Raw genomic sequence first — 19,412 nt, forward strand, 5'->3', positions numbered from 1 at the left:
GTCAGACTCGGATGTGTAACAAATTGTCAGACATGGGCTGGGCTAGGGCCTAAATCTGAGTGTACACACACTGGTCTGGTTTGCTATTCTTCTGGGTAACATCCATAGGCATAATCTACTGTACAAACTGTATTTTCTATTTCCCAACACCAACCCTACACCTGAACCTACCCATCACATGACATTACTGGCTTCTTGACACTCACATTAATATTTAATATATTAAAACTAATGATTTATAAGCTTGTTTATCCATGAGGACCTCAATTTAGGCCATAGGCTTCCATAATTTGATGTGTAAATGGGAAACAAAGAGCAACAAACAGGTACAAATACACACACATAGAGAGACTTGGACTACATGCATCTGTATGTATTAATTCAATATCTATTATACGCCATGTAAAATAATAAATAAGAAAATGCTAAATGATTTATCAGGCTTTATTGTAAATAATTAAAGGTTTTATATATTGGTTACTATTCCAATGAAACATTAATGCTTAGGTTACAAGCATTCTGCTGTAACTACATTTCAAGAGGTACTCAAGAGGCAACAACAAAGTCTTTCACACTTTGCTTGAAGAAACTAAATCAGCTCCTACTTCAGAGTCTAAAAAAACTTCAAGGAACTGTCAGTGACACAAGTGTACACCAATTGTGAAACCTGTGAGATACACCAAAAACACAGTTCTGACGACAGCTTCCTTCAATCCTTTTGCTTCTGTTGTTAAACACTGCACACAAATGACATTGCTGTCGACTGGCTTACATCACTTACTAGTATAAAACAACGGTGAGGAAGTCCACCCCATCCTAAAGAGAGCAGCTCGGAAAATGGAGCGCAGTTGGAGAAAAACTAAATTAGAAGTATTTCGTATTGCCTGGCGGGAGAGTATCCTGTCATACAGAAAAGCATTAAAAATTGCAAGATCTGATTATTTTTCATCTCTTTTAGAAGAAAACAAACGCAACCCCCGGTATTTATTCAGTACAGTAACTAAATTAACGAAAAATAAAATGTCAACAGGTGCTAATATTCCCCAAGAGTATAGCAGTAATGACTTCATGAATTTCTTTACTTCTAAGATTGATACCATCAGAGATAAAATTGTAACTATGCAGCCGTCAGCTACAGTTTCACATCAGATAGCGAGCTTTAGATCCCCTGAGGAAAAATTACACTGTTTTTCTACTATAAGAGAAGACGACTTGTACAAACTTGTTAAATCATCTAAACCAGCAACATGTATGTTAGACCCTATTCCATCTAAACTATTAAAAGATTTGCTTCCTAGATCCTATTTTGAACATCATTGTCATTAGGATATGTTCCCAAAACCTTCAAACTGGCTGTAGTTAAGCCTCTTATTAAGAAACCACATCCTGATCTCAAAGACTTAGTAAATTACAGACCAATCTCTAATCTACCTTTTCTGTCAAAGATACTAGAAAAGGTAGTATCCTCACAACTGTATTCCTTTTTAGAAAAAAATGGTACTGAGACTGCTCTCATTCGAGTTACTAATGACCTGCTTCTATCATCGGATTCTGGTTTTATCTCGTTATTAGTGCTATTAGATCTTTGCGCAGCATTCGATACTATCGATCACAACATTCTCTTGGATAGACTAGAAAACTATGTTGGCATTAGAGGAAGTGCCTTAGCATGGTTTAAATCATATCTATCTCATCGCTATCAGTTTGTATCACTAAATGAGGAGGTACTTCCTCAAGGTTCAGTGCTAGGACCGTTACTTTTCAATCTATACATGTTACCTCTGGGAGATTTTATCAGGAGTCATGGTGTTAGCTTTCACTGCTATGCTAATGATACTCAGCTCTATATTTCAGCGCAGCCTGGTGATACACACCAAATTGAGAATCTAACAGAATGCATAGTCGATATAAAAAACTGGATGATGAGTAACTTCTTAATGCTAAATTCTGAAAAAACGGAATAATTGGACCTAAAAACCCCACATATAATAATCTAGAACACAGTCTAACACTTGATGGCTGCTCTGTTAATTCTTCATCATCAGTTAGAGGTCGCAGCAGCCAGAGTCCTTACTAGAACTAGGAAGTATGATCACATTAGCCCGATTCTGTCAACACTGCACTGACTCCTGATTTTAAAATCTTATTAATTACCTATAAAGCCCTGAATGGTTTAGCTCCTCAATACTTGAGTGAGCTCTTATCACATTATAGTCCTGCACGTCCGCTGTGTTCTCAAAACTCTGGCCATAATAATACCTAGAATATCAAAATCAACTGCGGGAGGCAGATCATTTTCCTATCTAGCACCTAAACTCTGGAACAATCTCCCTAACTCTCTTAGGGAAGCAGACACACTCTGCCAGTTTAAATCTAGATTAAAGACACATCTTTTCATCTTGGCCTACACATAACACACCAACACACTTTTTATTATTCAAATCCATTAAAGGATTTTTAGGCTGCATTACTTAGATTTGCTGGAACCGGAAACACTTCTAACACTACGTAAAATACGATGTACTTGTGACATCGTAAAAAGAATGGCATCTGCGCTAATATTATTCCTGTCTCTTTCTCAATCTGTTTTCACAGTTCGTATCCAGATTAGATGGTGGATCAGCACCTAGAGATTATGTTCATCAGAGACCAGAACACCTAGATGCGCTCTGTGGACAGATCACCAGATCCTGATGCGCACACACACACACACACACTTAGTGTCATTTACACTATCTGGCACATCTGCGTTTAAAATTGAACTGGAAGTTAAGTGCTGGGCGTCCGGTCAGAGGAGAACTGGCCCCAACTGAGTCTGGTTTCTCCCAAGATTTTTTTTTCACCATTCTGTATGGATGGGGTTTTGTTTCCTTGCCGCTGTCGCCTCTGGCTTGCTTTGTTGGGGACACTTAACTTCTAGTGATTATCGTCGAATTGATTACAGAGACCGTCTCTGCATTTAATAACAAATTGTTCACTCTCGTCATTATACATCCCTGTCATTGTATTCTTCTACCTTATACTGTACAGTGCTTTGATGCAACCTCTGTTGTTAAAAGCGCTATATAAATAAAAATGATTGATTGATTGATCATATCAACGACCCAGTACTCTGCTTCACCACAGCTGACGTGAGAAAAACACTTTATAGAGTTAACCCACGGAAGTCTGCTGGACCGGACAACATTCCAGGCAGAGTAATAAAGGAGTGTGCAGAGAAGCTAGCTGATGTCTTCACTGATATCTTCAATATCTCTCTGAGCAGCTCTGTCATTCCAACGTGCCTCAAAACAACAACAACTGTCCCGGTGCCTAAGAAGTGTGTGGTTTCGTGCCTCAATGATATCGTGCCGTCGCACTCACACCAATTGTGATAAAATGCTTTGAGAGGCTTGTCATGAGGCACATCAAGTCACAGATACCACCTTCACTTGACCCATTACAGTTTGCGTATCATCCAAACCGCTCTACGGACGATGCTATCACCACAACCCTCCATCTCGCCCTCTCACATCTGGACTCAAAGGGAAACTACGTCCGAATGATGTTCATTGACTTCAGCTCAGCATTCAACACCATCATCCCTCAGCAACTTATAGAGAAGCTAAGCCTGCTGGGCCTGAACACCTCTCTCTGAAACTGGACCCTGGACTTTCTGACAGGCAGACCTCAGTCAGTCCGGATCGGGAACAGCATCTCCAGCACCACCACACTGAACAATGGAGCTCCTCAGGGCTGTGTGCTCAGTCCACTGCTGTTCACTTTGCTGACACACGACAGCGATGCACAGCTCCAATCATATAATCAAATTCACTGATGACACGACCGTGGTGGGTCTCATCAGCAAGAATGACAAGTCAGCATACAGAGATGAGGTGCAGCAGCTCACAACTTGGTGTAGAGCCAACAATCTATCTCTGAATGTTGACAAGACAAAGGAGATGATTGTTGACTTCAAGCGAGCAAAGAGTGACCATTCTCCGCTGTCCATCGACGGGTCCAAGGTGGAGACCATCAAGAGCACCAAATTCCTTAGTGTTCATCTGGCGGATAACTTTACCTGGTCACTCAACACCAGCTCCATCACCAAGAAAGCCCAGCAGCGCTTCTACTTCTTGAGGAGGCTGAGGAAAGCTCATCTCCCTCCACCCATCCTGACTATGTTCTATAGGGGGACTATTGAGAGCGTCCTGTGCAGCTGCATCTATGCCTGGTTTGGGAATTGCACCGTATCGGATCGCAAGACCCTCCAAAGGATAGCGAGGACAGCTGAAAAGATCATTGGCATCTCTCTGCCCTCTATCACGGACATTTATACCAAACGCTGCATCCTCAAAGCCCACAATATAGCACAGGACCCCACACATCCCTCACACACATTATTCACCCTTCTGCCATCTGGAAAGAGGTATCGGAGCATTCGGGCCCTCACAACCAGATTGCCTAACAGTTTCTTCCCACAAACCATCAGACTCCTCAATAACCACACCTGAATGGACTTCCTGTTCCATAAGCATTCTTGCATGTCATATTTATTGTTGTGCGCTTCATATTTATTGTTGTTTGTATTTTGTGTTCTTGCACTAATTATGTCTTTGCCTTGCACTGATTTTGTCTTTGCACTGTTTGCACTAGTTTGCACACTGGGTTTGCACTCTACTCCCCTGCTGTTTGCACTAGTCTGCACACTTTGCACTTTATGTGGCTAAGACACTGTCTTAGCTCAATATGTGAGTTCTTTTGTATTGTGTATTTTGTTGTAAGTGTGACTTCATGTAGCACCAGGTCCTGGAGAAACGTCTCATTTCACTATGTACTGCACAGCTATATGTAGTTGAAATGACAATAAAAAGCCACTTGACTTGACTTGACTAGTATCCACTGTCAGTGTAAAAGCAACTCTTTAAATGGTACTGGGAAATAGTTCATGCAAAATTGTCCCAGTACTTTATTACTGTAATTTTCAGTTCTGTAATTAAAGTGTTGCCAAAGGCTTCAGAATCACTGCAAGGACCTACAGAAGAATCTTAGTAAACAGTTCACTTTTCTCAGTAACTTTGTCAATGATCACAGCAGAATCAAGAGAGAAGACAATGTCGGTTGGCATCAACATAAAGGCTTTCCAAATGCTCTTTACGGATTTGAACCCTTTTATTTTCAGTTTTGTCATCTAATCTTTTGACCTTCTTGTACTCCTCTGGTGGATAAATTTTAATTTTATCTCATTATAGAGCAAAATTCACATGGTAAATTCTCAGTGGTTGCTTCACTGTCAAACCTCAACAGACAATTGCTGAGCCCTTGGAAATTAATGGTGAAATAGAGAATGACTTCTAGCTTGCAACCTGATTGTGATTCATTTGATGTGATCTGTCTAGCCAGCCTAACATTACCTTGTTGTCTTTAATCTATTACATATAAATGATCAAGATGGCGCCGTTGAGGTCAGCTGCTGTCACGACCGCTCTGGCAAAACTTTCTGTTTTTTTGTTAATCGTGTGTATTTTGAATAGTCTGTGCTGTTTCTTAAATAAGATGGCTATCAATACATATGACCGAGCCACTCTTATATCTATTGGTGTACAATGAATTCACCTTTCGCCGGTTTAAAACCTGGACACATGTTGGCCGAGCAAGATCCTGTTGAAGACAAAAGGACGCGACCCGCACTGGCGTCCACGAAGGAAACGAGTCAGCGTCAGGAACAGGCTGAGGGTTCCCCTACCTAATGTCCTGTTAGCCAACGTCCAGTCTCTGGAAAACAAGCTCGATGACCTCAGGGCAAGGATCAAGTTCCAGAGAGACATTCAGGACTGCAACTTTCTCTGCTTCACCGAGACATGGCTGAACCCAGCGGTACCATACCACGCCATACAACCGTCCGAGTTTTTCTCTGCATGGACAGAACGATGGAGTGGGGAAGACAAGGGGAGGTGGAGTGTGTCTGATGGTGAACAACCGCTGGTGTGACCATCAAATGACGCCCTTTCTATCTTCCACGGGAATTCAGCTCGGTCATAGTCAGTGCCGTTTATATTCCACCTCAAGCGGACACGGACACTGCAATATGGGACTTACACAAACACTTAACAACACACCAGTCACAGCACCGGGACGCCGCACTCATTGTGCTGGGGGATTTTAACAGTTCAAACCTCAAGCGCGCACTGCCAAACTTTCACCAGCACATCACCTGCCCCATCAGGGGCGAAAGGACACTGAATCACTGCTACACACCCTTTCTAGAGAGCTACAAGGCAAAATCATGCCCACCGTTTGGTAACTCGGACCATGCCGCCATCTTCCTCATGCCTGTTTACAAACAGAGGCTGAAACATGAAGCCCTAGTACAGAGGGAGGTGTCACGCTGGTCTGACCGCTCTGCAGGACGCTTTGGATGACGGTGGTGGGATTCATCGGGAAACTAGCGGATGACACGATAGAGAAAACCGTCATCAGGATGTTTCCCAACCAGAAGCTGTGGGTAGACAAAACTATCTGCGACTCTCTGAGATCCCGCTCCGCAGCCTATAACATGGGGATAGTCACCGGGGATATGACCGAATACAAAGCTGCGTCGTACAGCGTGCGCTGCAGGGTTGTGTTCTGAGCCCCCTGCTGTACTCGTTGTACACACATGACTGTGTGGCCACTACAAACTCCACCACCATCATTAAATTTCCTGACAACACTGTTGTGGTGGGCCTGATCAATGGGACCCCAGTGGAGAGAGTGGACAGTTTTCGGTACCTGGGTGTTCACATCACGAAGGACCTGTCTTGGTCCTGTCACATCAACACCCTGGTGAAGAAGGCCCGGCAGCATCTATACCATCTGAGGCGCTTAAGGGACTTCAGACTCCCATCTCAGGTGCTCAGGAACATTTACACCTACACCATTGAGAGTGTCCTGACGGGAAACATCACCTCCTGGTTCGGGAACAGCACCATGCAGGACAGGCGAGCCCTTCAGAGGGTGGTGCGGTCACGTGGACTGCAAGTGGTTGTTGGGGCAAAAACTCGGGTCTGTGAGGAGTTCAGTAAGGCCATGGAAAAAAACTATGGGACATGACTTGGGACATTGTCAGGCGGTGGAAGGAATACTTTGAGAATCTCTTCAATCCAGCCAATGCATCTTTCACTGAGGAGGCAGAGGTCAGGGGCCAGGGGAGGATTCGGCCATCACTCTGGCTGAAGTCACCAAGGTAGTTAAGAAGCACCTCTGTAAAAAGCACCGGGGGTGGATGAGATTCACCCCAAGTACCTCAGGTCTCTGGATGTTGTGGGGCTGTTTTGGCTGACACACCTCTGCAGAATTGCATGGAGATCAGGGAGATGGTTCCTCTTTTCAAGAGGGGGGACCGGAGGGTGTGCTCCAACTATAAGGGGATCATGGCAGGGTACAGGAGAGAAGAATTTGCCCGGTTGTCGAACCACGGATCCAGGAGGAACAATGTGGCTGTCGTCCTGGTCATGGAGCACTGGACCACCTGTATTCCCTCTTAGGGTACTGAAGGGATCCTTTGAGTCTGCATGTGCTTTGTGGATTTGGAGAAGGCATTAGACCGGGTGCTTTGCGGTGTCCTGTGGGGGTTCTCTGGGAGTACGGCGCACAGGGCCCTTTACTAAGGGCTGTCCAGTCCCCGTATGATGGGAGCAGGAGCTTGGTTCGCATTGTCGGCAGTAAGTCAGACTTGTTCCTGGTGCATGGACTCCAGCAGGGCTGCCCATCATGGCTGGCAGGCTGCATTTTACATGCTGTACCCAGCGCACATCCCTGAGGTTGTCGCCACCCGGTACCCCGAAGCAGTCCCTCTGCATAAGGCCACAGCAAAATTCATCGCCTACAATCTGTTCCGCCGATTCGGCATCCCCAGGGGGATCATGACCGATCAGGGAACCCCCTTTATGTCCCGGCTAATGGCTGACCTCTGCCGGCTGCTGGGGGTGAAGCAGCTCCGAACAACCGTATACCACCCACAAACAGACAGACTGGTCGAAACAAGATCCTAAAACAGATGTTGTGACGCGTAGCCGCCGAAGACCAGAGAAACTGGGACCTCGTGATCCCCTATGTTCTGTTCCGCATCCGGGAAGTGCCACAGGTGTCGATGGGCTTCACCTCCTTCAAGTTCCTGTTCGGCGAACAACCCTGAGGCCTCCTGCACATCGCCAAAGAGGCCTAGAAGCAGCAGCCTTGCGTGAGATGAGGGGCCAAATCGACTGGGTCATGCCGTTAGTCCGGGACTCATTCCGTCTTGGCTATAAAACCATATTTAGAAGAATTGCAGTTTGAGCTTTGACTCCATGCTGAAAAGATCTAACTCTTTGTCTCTTTCACACCGAGATAGCAGCGTGTGACCGATCGCCTCACAGATCCACAGCACCCAGGAGATTGAAAGACTGAGCACATTCAATCACCTTTCCACCGCCATCTCAACTCACCCCAGTATTGTGTATAAATAAATCCACCCCCCCAGGGTCTTCATTTTTGAGCTCTCCTTGTCGTGTGATTCTTCACCCCGTCACACTACATTTAAACAGACAAGAAAGAAAATGTCTCTTGTGTAATCTACCTGCTGCATTAACTGCCACATCACACATAGTGTACACACTTATCTGTGTCAGTCTTGACAGACAGATGTCCTGTTGGCATTCAGATCAAAGTGTAAATAGAGCTAGTATATCTTAAATTGTTATCTGAGGACAAACAGCTTTAAGTGATTGGAACGACATGGGGGTAAGTGATTGATTACAAAATTTTAATTTTTGGGTGGAGTAACCACTTAAATATTTAGCACTATCTGGTCACTTCTGTGTTTTTGCTGATATGTTGATCAACCACTGAATCTAGATCTGTCTCTGTCAGAAATAATTCCATTAATAAGAACAATAGTGTACTATTTCTGGAGGCTATATATTTAACATCAAGCATTTTTGCACACTCTTGATATTCTCCTTGATTCCTATATGATGCTATCATGTGGGGAGTGATAAACTTTGAAACAATACCCCGCGATCTTAGCACTGTGTTCAACACTATCGACCACAACATTCGTTTGAATAGACTAAATCGTAGACTAATTAGGTTAAAATCTTACTTATCTGACCGCCATCAGTTCATAGCAGTGAATGAAGAGGCATCATACTGATCTCAGTATGGAGTACCTCAAGGCTCTGTACTATGGCCATTACTTTTCACAAATCACATGTTACCTTTGGGAGATATTATCATGAGACAGTATTAGTTTTCACTGTTATGCTGATGATACTCTGTATTAGATAGCTCTGTATTTCTCTGTGGCCTGGTGACACACCCCAAATTGACGGAATGCATTGTCAATATAAAAAACTGGATGACAAGTCATTTTTTTACTGCTAAGTTCTGGTGTTAATTAGAGGAGTTAATTATCGGATTTAAAAACCCTACATGTAATAATCTAGAACACTGTCCAACACTTGATGGTGGCTCTGTCAATTCTTCTTCATCAGTTAGGAACCTAGATGTTTTGTTTGTAGCAATCTTTCATTTGAATGCCATGTTTCTAACATCTGTAAAACTGTGTTTTTTCAACTAAAAAAAACATATCTAAAATGCAACCTATGCTCTCAATGCCAACAGCAGAAATGGTTATTCATGCACCATGACCTCAAGGTCAGACTATTGTAATGACCTATTGGATGGTTGTTGTGCATGCTTGATCAAGACAATGGATTTTAGCGAAGAGATTGCCCTCATTGCACATTGGTGTGCAGTGGTCCTCCCTTGGGCAATCCAGCCTAAAAGAGCAACTTTCTATTGCGGAGTCATTGAGATTGTCTTTTGAGATGTCATTCTGACTGTGTGCTTCTAGGTGTGGTAGTTTCCTCATTTTGGATGAAGTCGCTTTCTCACATGCCTGGGCCATAAACATGCTGAGATGGTGTTCATTGTGCCCTCATTGTGAGCACATGTTCATGGCTTTGTTGAGGTCAGAGCTCTCATTTAAAATGAGGCAAACCCCCCCTCTATGAGGCTGGCCTATGCGCTGAAGTGGGGTATGTTCGTTGATTGGTGTTCCTCCGGCTCAGAGGACCCCCAGAGATGCTTAGTCGGCATGGTGCTTTTCTTCCTACAGGATAAGTTGATGCAGAGGCTAACCCCCTCCACTTTATAAGTCTATGTTGCTGTTATAGCGGCTCATCACAATTTCATGGATGGGCTGTCTTTGGGAAGACACAACCATCTTTGTTACTTGTGCAATCCTTATTCCCTGAAGGAGGGAACAGAGACGTTAGGTTCCTTAAACTCTGCTGAATGGTCAGGCTGCTCTCGGCTCCTCAGCACAAACCTAAGTGAGTGGTTGCATGCAGCCATCTCATATACCCGTAAATATGGGGGAGTGGATTGGCATGCAAATACAACTCTCCATATTTTCATGAGGGCTTTTCTTTAAAGGTCAAAGTTGACTGGGTTTCCCATGACGTCAGTTGATGACATAACATCTCTGTACTCTTCTTTAGGGAACGAGGGTTAAAAAAATAACAAAGACGTTTTGCTGCTGTTGACTCTGGCTTGCTCAGCTGCGGGCACTTAATTTTTAGTGATTATCATTGCAATTAGTGATTATCTGCAATTTGATACTGTTAAGTGCTTTGACACAATCTGTATTGTTAGTCTGTATAGCAGTGTAGGAGAAATTATGTTGTTGTTTGTCATTCCTCCAATCACAAATGCAGATATGGTAATGTTAACAAGGCATGATCATTAATTATGTCCTCACTGGATATGAAAAAATGAATTTGTAATGGCTTTTATTGTTTTTGTGTCATTACACTGGGACACTGCATCACATTATGGTAAGGGGCATAACATTTCACATCACATACTTAAAGGTATTTGACCAAATCAGAACGATGAGCTTTGTACAAATGACTCCATGTCACAAAGTGGGGCTTAGAGGAAAAACAATAATATATTGTATGTGGAAAATAATCTTTTTTTCCCCTTAAACCGTATAAACACACTGAATTACACCAAATGCACAAAATAATGTTATTTTTAGCAACATCATATGACTGCTTTAATGTTTCTTCCAGTAAATAACTCATTTATTGTTTTTTTTATTTTTACGAGTGACTCATGTGAGACTTAAAAGGCCTTATGTCTAAAAATAGAATAACCAAAAGGGAATCATCTATGTTATTTTTACTTACAGGTAGGTGAGTATTTGCATTTAGAAAACTGAATAAATAAATTATAGAATTAAAAGCTTAAAATAATATGACACCCCGAGAAACAAATCACACTCTACATTTCTTGTCAGCACATCTGAACAAATGTGACGAATGCTTACAAAACTGTATGTTGATATGCTAATGCTGAAGTCACTTACCTTTCCCCATAGGCAATTTCCTGTCGTTTCCTGCCATCGAGAGACACCCAGGCCGTGTTTCTGGCATCACGGGACAGCATAATCTAAAATCATAAAAGGATTCAGTAAATGTCCTCATGCAGTTAACGTCAAAGACCAGCAGGTGTTGTGGATTCAACCTTGAGCTCCACTCCAGCAGGCACTATGATGGGTCTGAAAGAGAGGGAGTGTGGACAGATGGGTGTGATCATGATGGCTGGAACATTTGGATGAATCATAGAGGCACCTGCTGCTACTGCGTATGCAGTACTTCCTGTAGGAGTGGACACTATCACACCTGGCAAAAAAAGCAAGAAAAGCTTTTTTTAAAATACTATTATTATATTTAAATAAATCACTGAATGTTATTGGACAAAATGCTTTTGCTTAATTTCATCATTAGTATTTTTTTTAGTAAAACTATAACAGTAAAGAGAAGGATTGTAACAACACAAAATTTATATACATACCTTGGTTTTGAAATTACTGTTTGAAAATATGTTTTTGGTGCAGAAAGGGGAAAAACATAACATGCTTTTTTTGTGATTTGCTGAACAAACTTATGCCTTATTTTTGCACTAACCATCTCCCTGAACAGTGGTGATTAGGTGACCATCCAGAAACAAGTCCACATTAGAGAGATAGGAAGACGGACCTCTGTCTACAACAACTTCATTCAGCACCTGACAGAGAGATATATTATTTACAGGAAATACATAATTTACATAATTGTTTCCAAATGAAAATATCTGGAAACCAAGCATAATAACTGCCAAAAACATTTTGCTTTTAGGTCTTTTTGTATCTCAGCATATGCATGTGTGCTGCATCAATTTGAGTTAAAGACATATTTTTTGTCATTTAATGTGTTTGCTGCTTTGTACCAAGACATATTTCTTCTCAGTTGTATAATTCAAATTTTATGGCTGAAATTACACCATAAGAGCAGTCAAAGCATATAATAAACATAAAGATTTCTTTCACTCCTGTGCGCTTGCATTTTACTGACTGACTAACACTCGTTTATTGGTCTCTTTATTGAATATTTACTTATAAATAATATATATTCGAGAGCAAACATGATATTAACAGAGTTTTTGTTTATGGACCCAAATAGAGAAGCACATCATTGTTAAGTGGTGAGAAATGAATGTAATCTTAATCAAATAAATGTTATTCACTTTTAATGTATGTAAAATAAAATGTACATTTTAAAAGTCCAATATTTTGTTGAAGTCATTGTTATTTGGTGCTTAAAAAAACTTATCTGGGTTATATGGTGTGGTGGTTAATCTTATATTAACAGATAATTCAATCAATTTTAATGCTCATTATGATGGATAAATGTAAATGTAAATGATTATCTTTAATGATTAAACAATAGTTAAAAACAAGACATAGTTTGTAGTACTGATTACTGAGGTCCATCTGTCTATCTGTCTGTCTTTCATGCCGCTCTAGAAGAAGCGAGGGTGCTGGATGATGAGGTTACTGACCCACACCAGCGGTACTGGAGTAAAGAGGTTAGGAGAATGTTCTGAGAAGATTCTATTTATTTTTTCCAGGCGTCATCAGATTTGGTATTATGGCTTTATCAGACACTTGCACTTAGTATTTTAGGGAAATCAAGCTCAAAAGTAGTTACCAAGGTTTTTGACCAGAAAAACGATGAGAATCTATGAAACAGTAAGTGTATCACATTATGTGTGTTTAGTTTTTCTTGTTGAATACACATGGCCAACATCTCATGATAAACAATGAATTGCTATGGAAATTTAAAAATGTAAGTAGGCAATTTTGGCTACAACAGACAGTAAATGCTAAGCAGTGTTTAAATAAAACATGAGCTTAATCATTGCGAACAGAGCTTTTTCTAAACAGAAGGTAGGTTTTTTTTTTCTCAACAGAGGAAGTTATTACTTTATAATAGAAAACTTTAATGACAAAATATAATAAAAATATCATGTTTGGAAAATTGTCCATGGCACACCTGACACCAAGCTAGGGTATGGCGATAATATGATTTTTTAATATGAGTTTGTGCTAATAGTGCTAAAGACAGGAAAAAACAACATATAAATGTATAAATTAAAAAAGAAATAGTAACAATAAATATATATATATATATATATATATATATATATATATATATATATATATATATATATATATATATATATATATATATATATATATATATATAGTTCTATTTATTGCAAAAAAACATTAACTTTAAATGCTAAGAAACATATTTAAAACAACTATTTGAAACTGAACCTCCTGCTAGACTCACATATATCTGAATCCTTATAATGAATCCTTATAAACGCTCAATATGTAGGTTTACTTAAAATAATATATGCACAACCTACATATTGTACCAGTGCATATACTGGGTGATCCCTTTCGTGACGTGACTGTAGGCGAGTAAATATAGGTGAATATAACAGATAGGACGGCTCATTTAACGTTAATAGATGAGAGATAGACATATAACGCTGTCCTTTATGAAAAGATGTTTCCCAGCTGACAAATATACATATACTTCAAACTAACTTCTTTTTGTCTTTTGTCAAAAAGACGTTTGAAAAAGCTGAGTGACGTTATACTGTTTCCTAACATTCTGATACCCCGCACTGCTGGAAGTGGGGTGTTAATTCATGTAAACATGAAGCGTGCATCACATGCACATGCTCACATAACTCTGGGTTGTTGACACAAGCTTTGTTGTCATTTCTTTGTAGGAATTAATTGCTGTCTCTGAACTTTTAAAAGTCTCTCGGCGTGCAATTGTTCAGGTGCGGACATATCTGTGGCACCTTAGCTAATATAACTAAAAATAATCGAGGGAAAGTCCATTTATTTGTTAATTGTTTAATTTGTTTCAAAAAGTGAAACTTGTATATTATATTAGTTCACTACAAACAAAGTTAAATATTTCAAGCCTTTATTTGTTTCAATTTTGATGGTTATGGATTAAAGAAAAAGAAAAAGAAATCCAGTATTTCACAAAATTATTATATTTCATGTGACCAATAAAAAGGATCTTAAACAGATGTTGGCCTTCTTAAAAGTGTCTTAATGTACTGTATTATGTACTTTATTTGGCCTTCTTTTGCACTAATTACTGGATCAAGGCGGCGTGGCATGGAGGCAAACAACCTTTGACACAGTTGAAGTGTTATGGTAGCCCAAATTGTTTTGAAATTGGCCTTCAGCTCATCTGCATTTTGGGGTCTCTGTTCCCTCATCTTCCTCTTCACAATACCCAATATATCTTCAATGGGGTTTAAGTCGGATGAGTTTGCCAGCCAATCAAGTAGTTATTCCATGGCTATTAAACCAGGTACTGGTAGTTTTGGCTTTGTGGGCAGTTGCCAAATGCTGCTGGAAAATAAAATCATCATCTCCAAAAAGCTTGTCAGAAGCCGGAAGCACGAAGTGCTCAAAATTTTCCTGGTCAACAGCTGCGTTGACTGTGGACTTGAAAAAATACAATGGACCCACACTAGCAGATGACATGGCTCCCAAACCATCACTGACTGCGGAAACTTCACATTGGACTTTAAGCAGCTTGACTTTTGTGCTTCTCTGCTCTTCCTCCAGACTTTTCAAATCTGAAAACAGGAAAGCATTAAAACCTGCTAAATCTGACAATTTTTCGTCTCTTTTAGAAATAAACAAACACAAGCCCCGTTATTTATTTAATACAGGGACAAAATGAATGAAAAATAAAGTGTCAACAGGTGCTAACATTCCCCAAGAGTACAGATATGTAATGATTTCATTAACTACTTTACTTCCAAGATTGAAACTATCAGAGATAAAATTTGAACTATACAGCCATCAGCTACAGTATCGTATCGGACAGTGTACTGTAACAGAGGAAGAACTGTACAAATTTGTTAAATCAACTAAACCAGCAACATGTATTTTAGATCCTATTGCCTGTAAACTATTAAAAAAATCATTGTCATTAGGATATGTCCCCAAAAACTTAAAACTGGCTGTAGTTAAGCCTCTCATTAAGAAACCAAATCTAGACCACAAAGGCTTAGTAAATTACAGATCATTTCTAATCTCCCTTTTCTGTCAAAGATACTAGAAAAAGTAGTATCCTCACAACTCGTTCTTAGAGAAAAATGGTATCTGTAAGGATTTCCAATCAGGATTTAGACCATACCATAATAATGCTCTCATTAGAGTTACAAATTGTTGTATCTTGTTATTAGTGCTATTAGATCTTAGCACAGCATTTGACACTATCAATTATTGATTGAAGAGACTAGAAAACTATGTTGGCATTAGAGGAAGCGCCTTAGCATGGTTCAAATCATATCTATCTGACCGCTATCAGTTTGTAGTATTAAATGAGGTAACATATTGTTCACAAGTGAAACATGGAGTGTTAGTTTTAACTGTTATTCTGATGAAACTCGGCTGTACATTTCATCACAGCCCGGTGATACACACCAAATTAAGAAACTAACAGACTACATAAGTCGGTAGAAAAAAACTGGATGAGTAACATCTTGCTAAATGCTAAATGCTAAATTCACAGCAATCCTTCCTTTGAAAACCATGTTTCTAGCATCTGTAAAACTGCATTTTTCCATCTTAAAATCTTCCATCGTCTATTGCAGAAATATTAATTCATGCGCTTATGACCTCGAGGTTAGATTATTGTAATGTCTTATTGGGTGGTTGTTCTGCACGCTTGATAAACAAACTTCAGCTAGTCCAAAACACAGCAGCCAGAGTCCTTACTAGAACTAGGAAGTATGATCATATTAGCCCGGTTCTGTCAACACTGCACTGACTCCTGATTTTAAAATCTTATTAATTACCTATAAAGCCCTGAATGGTTTAGCTCCTCAATATTTGACCAAGCTCTTATCACATTATAGCCCTGCATGTCCGCTGCCCTCTCAAAACTCTGACTGTTTGATAATACCTAGAACATAAAAAGACTGGCAAATGCTTGACAATCATCTTAAGGCTGCTTTCATCCCTGTCACTTTTTCCAGCAACATTTTCCCCTTCCATTTTTATGCATATTATGGAACAAGATCCTGCAAAACTGTCTGAAACGAGCACAAGCACTTTTCTTCAAAAAGTACAATTGAATCTAGTGACAGAAGTGGGAATGCATCAGTCACTTGCAACTTTCGTAGAAAGTTTACGTGAACTGTTTAGAGAGTTGGAGAAGATGGTCAAACAAATTTCTTAGTCACGAATACAGGACTGCAACCTCTAGCAAAATGAATCCAACATGAATCCACAACTCCCGATCATATCCTCACATGCGGTGAAAAGTTTTTTGTCATTATTGACAACCTGGTCAGCATATTACAGAGAAGATGCAATGTGTACGAAGAAACCTGCTGCTACTGGGGCTTTTTAACCCATCTAAAAGGCATGCCCACTAAAGAGATATATGTGGCTTGTTGAAGTCTGGAACATAAATACTGCAAAGATCTACAGAAACATTTAGATGATGAACTTGTTCATTTTATTGTGTTTTGCTGCTCTCGGACCACTGACCTCTATGCCTTGAAATTTAATGCTTATCCTCAAAGAACATCGGCTCTAGTGTGCTTTTCCCAACGTTGAAATAGCTTTAAGGATCTTTCTCACCCTAACTGTGACCCTACCTCGGGAGAGAAGTCTTTTTCAAAATTGGGACTTTAAAATCAACTGAGGACATCAATGCATGAACATTGATGTCCTCATCAAGGTATGCCTATCAGCTAATAAACTGGAGGCTGGAGATCAAGGCATCAAGAGCCACCACACACAGATGTGTCAAGGAATGTGGATACATTTTATTTTATTCCTCTTGTTAAGCCGCTCTTGAACCACAGACAACGTCAGAGGCATCCTACCTGGGCTAAGGAGAAGAACTGGACTGTTGCCCAGTGGTCCAAAGTGCTCTTTTTAGATGAGAGCAAGTTTTGTTTTTCATTTGGAAACCAAGGTCTTAGAATCTGAAAGAAAGGTAGAGAAGCTCATAACTCATTTGAAGTTGCTTGAAGTCCAGTGTTAAGTTTCCACAGTCTGTGCTGATTTGAAGTGAAATGTCATCTCCTGGACTTGGTCCATTGTGTTTTTTGAAAACCAACGTCACTGCACCTGTTTACCAAGAAATCTTGAAGATTCCTTCTGCTGACCAGCTTTTTGAAGATGCAGATTCTATTTTCCAGCAGGATTTTATCACCTGCCGACACTGCCAAAAGCACAAAAATTTGGTTTAATGACCAAGCACGTTGGTGTGCTTGACTGGCCAACAATAAAAAGTGAGAAACAAGAGACCAAAAAATGCAGATGAGCTGAAGGCCACTGTCAAAGAAACCTGGGCTTCCATACCACCTCAGCAATGCCACAAACTGATCACCTCCATGTCACGATGAATTGAGGGAGTAATTACAGCAAATGGAGCCCCTACCAAGTATTGAGTGTATGTACAGTAAATTAACATACTTTCCAAAAGGCCAATAATTAAAATGACATTTGTTGTGAATTGGTGGGTTTTTGTTAAATGTGAGCCAAAAATCATCACAATCAAAAAAAATTAGACTTAAATTCCTTTAGTCTGTGTGCATTGAACTTATTTAATACACAAGTTTCACAATTTGAGTTGAATTACTGAAATAAATAAACTTTTCAAAGACATTGTAATTTATTGAGATGCACCTGTATGTTAATATTTACTAATGTTGATGTTTACCAGTACTTACTTGATACTGTATAGTTCTGTTTCCATTAGTGACTAAACTCATTTCATCCACAGATCCCTTTTCTCTATATTCTTTCACTACCTTCACTTCTAGACGACTGCGTAGAATTATTGCGGCATTTCCTACAAAAAGATCAAGAAATACTGCATTAATTCTTTACATACACATTATTTACAAAAGAATTCTAAATACATTAAATGAAAACATGAACTAAACATTAAGAAAAGCAAACAGTACTGGCATAGTTTTAGAAATTAAAACAGATAAGATATTTTAATTGAATTAATTATATTTTTACATTAGCATTACTTAGAGCAACATTCCTCCAAAATTCAATATCTTAGATACTAAGTAAATAGTAAAATAGTAAAAAAATTATGAAATAGGCAACAAATATAAACTGTGAAAAATCAGATGTCCTCTTACAGTGTAATGTCTTACCTTCTATAACCTGGGTGACCTGAGATTGGAATGTGTCAAACTTAAATGGCGTAAGAAAGCCCAGAGAACCCAAATGGAAGGCCATGACAGGAGGCACACTCGCCTAAATCATAAACACAAATTTACATTTACGCTTTTAAGCAGTGTTCACACAGACAACAATCTGAATTAGCAAGGAAATCATTCAATTTCAAACAGGTTGCAATTTCTGGCAACAATAGGGTAAATTACAGATTATGTGAGAAAAGGTTTATGTTATGCAAATGAACAGAGACTAGGGCTACAAAAATTATAAACAAAGAATATAAAATTACAAATTATCTATCTAGCGGGCTGGCGTGGGCTTGCTCATAGCCCCCCAACTTAGCTGCCATGTGTTGGAGCTCACCCATATAAGAGGTCACTCATTCTACTAAGGGACTTCAACAGTCACGTGGGTGTTGCTAGTGACACCTGAAGAGGCATGATTTGGGGGATTGGGTCCCCCTGATCTGAACTAGTGGTGTTTTGTTGTTGGACTTCTGTGCAGTTCAATCTCATCATTATACATCCCTATCATTGTATTCTTCTACTTTATACTGTTCAGTGTTTTGATAAAACCTGTGTTGTTAAAAGCGCTATATAAATAAAAATGATTGATTGATTGATTGCTAGTCACAATTTGTCCATAACCAACACCATGTTCGACCATAAGAATGTCCATAAATACACGTAGCACCAGGACACCCTAGGGCGGGAGTCAGTGATCGATTTTGTGTTTGTTTCATCTGACCTCCGGCCATATGTCTTGGACACTCGGGTGAAGAGAGGGGCGAAGCTGGACAGACTCGGCAGGCCCAAAT

General features: G+C 40.0%; 1 protein-coding gene across 3 annotated transcripts in view; it reads right to left on the minus strand.

Moving 5' to 3' along the window:
• The window catches only part of nadka (NAD kinase a), a 53,219-nt gene that overhangs the window by 7,246 nt on the left and 26,561 nt on the right, over positions 1–19,412 (minus strand). For 2 of the 3 annotated variants that reach the window (XM_043232032.1, XM_043232031.1), the window contains 5 exons: positions 18,571–18,673; positions 18,130–18,251; positions 11,976–12,075; positions 11,533–11,690; positions 11,375–11,457 (listed from right to left, as the gene is read on the minus strand). In XM_043232032.1, the coding sequence (XP_043087967.1) occupies positions 11,375–11,457; positions 11,533–11,690; positions 11,976–12,075; positions 18,130–18,251; positions 18,571–18,673 (566 nt within the window). The remainder of the gene's footprint in view (positions 1–11,374; positions 11,458–11,532; positions 11,691–11,975; positions 12,076–18,129; positions 18,252–18,570; positions 18,674–19,412) is intronic. The other variant, XM_043232035.1, reaches the window with a different exon arrangement.

The sequence above is a fragment of the Puntigrus tetrazona genome, unplaced genomic scaffold, assembly GCF_018831695.1.
Source record: "Puntigrus tetrazona isolate hp1 unplaced genomic scaffold, ASM1883169v1 S000000495, whole genome shotgun sequence".
In the NCBI taxonomy this organism is placed as follows: Eukaryota; Metazoa; Chordata; class Actinopteri; order Cypriniformes; family Cyprinidae; genus Puntigrus; species Puntigrus tetrazona.